Raw genomic sequence first — 3,998 nt, forward strand, 5'->3', positions numbered from 1 at the left:
TGGGCCGCATTATGCAAATATTCCCACATAGTGACCTAGATATGTGGGGGCGTGTTAGAACGAGCCGGTTTAGGGGGGCATGGCAGAGTCTTAACTTTGATAAAGAATATCTCTTTGGTTTTGAGACTTTAGTCTTTGCAACTTCAGGGATCTTATCTATGCACAATCAGCTTGTAACACTCCAAAGAGAAAGGAAAACTTGAAATCGCATAATATGACCCCTTTAAAATTTGAATTGTATTGAGTCATATCCTTTCAGGGAACCACTTCACCTAGTCTCAGTGATTTGTTCATGAATCAGACTGATCCAGTTCACAAGACTCAACGAGAATCATTGGAATTAGTGTCTCAATTATCCAGCTCATTTGTGGGTATCTGTGAATATCTCTTCCTCTCACAAAGCTAATAGGCTACTTCAGAAGACTTTATGTTGCATGCTAACAAAGTCATACTTGTTGTAATGAGCTGCAAGTACTTTTTATGTTATTTTACAGATTTATTTTTTACATTGTAGGCTATACTGTATATATATAGAGAGAGAGAGAGAGTGACCGAAGAGTACAGTCAGCCATCTATGCTCGTAAACATATTTACAAGTACCACAACTTCCTCATTTGCAAAGAAGGGGGTATGTTTATATACCTCCCCAGAAATAGCGCCAACTACAACCCACCAATCATCACACAGAGGGACATACCGATGACCAATCCTCAACCAGATCGGCAGACGGACTCACCCATTGGGTGGAGTTGAGACGGTGGGCGGGGCACTAGCCGGTCGCTTCTGATTCGTGCGCTGGTGACGTCACTCAATGCGTTTCGCTTGTTTTGAAATTGGAAGTTTGTAGCGCTTCTGTGCAGCCGAGCGTCCGCTAAAGACAAACAAACTGTTGCCTTTACCTCCGCGCATGAAGACAGCGGGAAAGCGCCTTCTCCAGGATTCCCAGCTGGGTTTGACAGATCTGGGCGTGTGGGAGGAATATGGATGTTATTCCCATGTGTAGTATTTTCCAGGAGCTACAGAGTGTCCTTGACACGGGATACCTGTCCGCATTACCATCTCTAGAGGAGTACTGGCAACAGGTAATATAAACCACCAGCTTTATTCATCAAATACTTTGATCTATATATATATATATATATATATATATATTTGGCATTATTGGAGCACAACAGAGTCCATTTCCATTTACTTTAATCGTTTAGAAAAGAGCATCACTGATATTGTGCTAAACCTCACACTTGGTGTTCCACAGAAGAAAGAAATAATGACAGAATTTCATTTTAGAATTTTCAATTTCATCTTAGAATTTTTCCTACATGCAAAGTATTCTGGTTGGTGTTTGATTGCCCTTGATTCTCTCTTATAGACTTGTCTGGAGCTTGAGCGCTATCTGCAGAATGAGCCTTACGTCTCTGCAGCTGATCTGAGATCAGTATGCGAGTCTGACAATCTTTGGAATCAGTTTCTACGCTGCTGTGGGACTGAACCGAACTCGTCCCTGCCGGGAGCTTCCATCCCCAAGCAGGACGGGATCGCTACGGCTTCCCATTTGCCATTCGGCAGCTGTAAGAAGATCACTGCATCTGCTGATGTGCTCACACACCCACTGGATCACAGCGTATCTGAGCAGCAGCATGTAATCGCACACACCCCCCCGACGCCGCCCTCACTCCCTCTCATGGAGGGTAAAGAAGATGCAGAAGGGGCGAGAGGGGATGAGATCAAAGGTGAGGGGTCATCTGAAGGACGAAGGAGAGCTCATCGCTGTTACTTCAACGGCTGCAGGAAGGTGTACACCAAGAGCTCTCACCTGAAAGCACATCACCGCACACACACCGGTAAGCAGTTTCTGTGCGTCTATAGTCCAACCTGTATTTTCATTTACTGTTGCCACAACAGTGTTCTCAGCTTTGGGAAACAAAACTTCTCCCATTTGGATCACGTTGAAAGTCGCTTCAATACGCTGCCTTACAAAGCATATTTTTTAAAACCACTCTTAAAGCCTTCACAAAATCATAACAGCATGCTTTGAATGCAATTTAGGTTGCTTCAGATAAAAGCGTCTGCCTAATGTGTAGGCTAAATGTAAATGTTTCCTATTCACAGTTTCAGTGCATCAGTGTTATTAGTATTATCTATTCAAATATTATAGTTTTTATTCAAATGTTAGCTTTTTTGACCCCATAAACCTACTGTATCATATTTTTAATGCGTAATATAATATATAATACCTAATATATCATATAATTTGCACATTTTAAGACCTCTAAATGATCAACATAATCAAAGCGTTGATGAAAACCTGCTGTACACAATCTACTACATGCCTTCTGTTGTTTCTGTGCACCATTTTTTTTTTTAGTTTGGGCCTCAAGAATATATACATATATATAGTCTGAAAGTTTTTTTTTGTCTGAAGGTTCAGTAAACATTTCCATAAAAAAATTATTTTTTGTACTATTATTTCATATGTCAGGCTTTACATGGAATGCATGAACTCAATAAGTGTGTACTTCAAATGCCGTGTAATTGCTTAAAAGTGTCTGCCAAATGCGTAAATCTACATGTTTCAGTGCATGCACAGTATGCATTCATTCCCATGTAGCGCTGCTGTTGCATCACACTTGTTGTTGTTTGAAAATTTAGCATGCAGAGGTGGCTGTGTGACCTCCTCCTCTGGAGGCGAATGTTTGAAGGGTGTGTGTAAATGCAGTTTGGTGACTCCCTACATTCCTGAAATGCTCATTCTTCATGTTGCTGTCATACACTCTAGGAACATAGATTACTAACTGTTCCCACACTCTTCATCTTGCATGCAATCTAAAGAATGTTTGCAAACTCTACTAAGAACTAATAAAGATCATAAAGGAACCCAGATCACAGCAGAGAACACCATGGAGACGTGGGCTTGCGGGTTTGAACGTGCTCTAACATGTTGCACGTGGCGATTATGTACCGAGTGACCCAAGCTTGATCTCTCTTTCTCACTAGTATGCTTTCATGTTGCCTTTTAGATGTCTTCTAAATTCGAAGTTTCAAAAACCTACAGAATTAAATCCCCCAAAAATCCGACACCAGGGATTCTCAAACGTTTTTGTCAGTTAAACAAACCCCTTTGACCTAAAATACTTACTTGAAGAATTCCCTGAGATTAATATTTCAATAATTTAACAACACATTTGCATGTTCCTGGTCCTCTGATATCAGTTAACGGTCACATGATATGCATGTTAACAAATAGCTTTTTTATTAAAGGTACAATATGTAAGATTTTTTTATTAAAATATCCAAAAACCACTAGAACAGTGTTATATATTTTGCTGACTTGTGTTCTTACATTATCCCACATGTTTCGAAGAATGTTTAAATCCAGAGAAATAAGTCATTTTAACTAGTGACACGGACCGTGTCTATAGTGTCATTGTGTCGCCTGCTAATGACGTCATAACCCCTCGATTTCCGGTTTTGTTTTGTAGAAAACATGGAAACACCAAAGACGCTTTAATATGTTGTGCGTTTTATTAGACAGGTGACGACCACACAGAGTAGCATTATAACAGAACTTTCAAACGTATCTAGTATGATAAAACAGCACTGCTTTACCCCACATACGCACGACCGGAAGGAGCGGAAGCGCTAAAGTAGGGGTGCTCCGATCAGGATTTTTGAGGCCGATCGCCGATCACAGAAAGCAGTATCTGCCGATACCAATCACCAATACCGATCTTTTAAAGCCTTCTTTTAAATCATTTTATGATCTTTTTTATCATTTATAACTATTTATAGTGATACTCCAATCAGGATTTTTAGACATTTATTTGGGGCCTGAATTTCATTTTTAAAATTCTCCTCTTAGGTGACTCTTGTGAGAGGAGAAGCAGCTTTCACACAGGAGTCTGCTACTGATCCGTTGCTGTTTACCACAAACACAACATTTATCCATTATTTTGATTTCAAATCCAAACATTGTCACTGAAAATGCTTTTTCAGCATTG

General features: G+C 40.1%; 1 protein-coding gene across 1 annotated transcript in view; it reads left to right on the plus strand.

Annotated features, from left to right (window-relative positions):
- The first annotated feature begins 824 nt into the window (after positions 1 to 824).
- LOC107698482 (Krueppel-like factor 6) overlaps positions 825 to 3,998 on the plus strand; it is a 5,737-nt gene continuing 2,563 nt past the window's right edge. The window contains exons 1-2 of the mRNA XM_016499497.1: positions 825 to 1,082; positions 1,370 to 1,841. Coding sequence (XP_016354983.1) covers positions 981 to 1,082; positions 1,370 to 1,841 — 574 coding nt within the window. The 5' untranslated portion in view covers positions 825 to 980. The remainder of the gene's footprint in view (positions 1,083 to 1,369; positions 1,842 to 3,998) is intronic.

The sequence above is a fragment of the Sinocyclocheilus anshuiensis genome, unplaced genomic scaffold, assembly GCF_001515605.1.
Source record: "Sinocyclocheilus anshuiensis isolate Anshui unplaced genomic scaffold, SAMN03320099.WGS_v1.1 scaffold1910, whole genome shotgun sequence".
Classification (NCBI taxonomy): Eukaryota; Metazoa; Chordata; class Actinopteri; order Cypriniformes; family Cyprinidae; genus Sinocyclocheilus; species Sinocyclocheilus anshuiensis.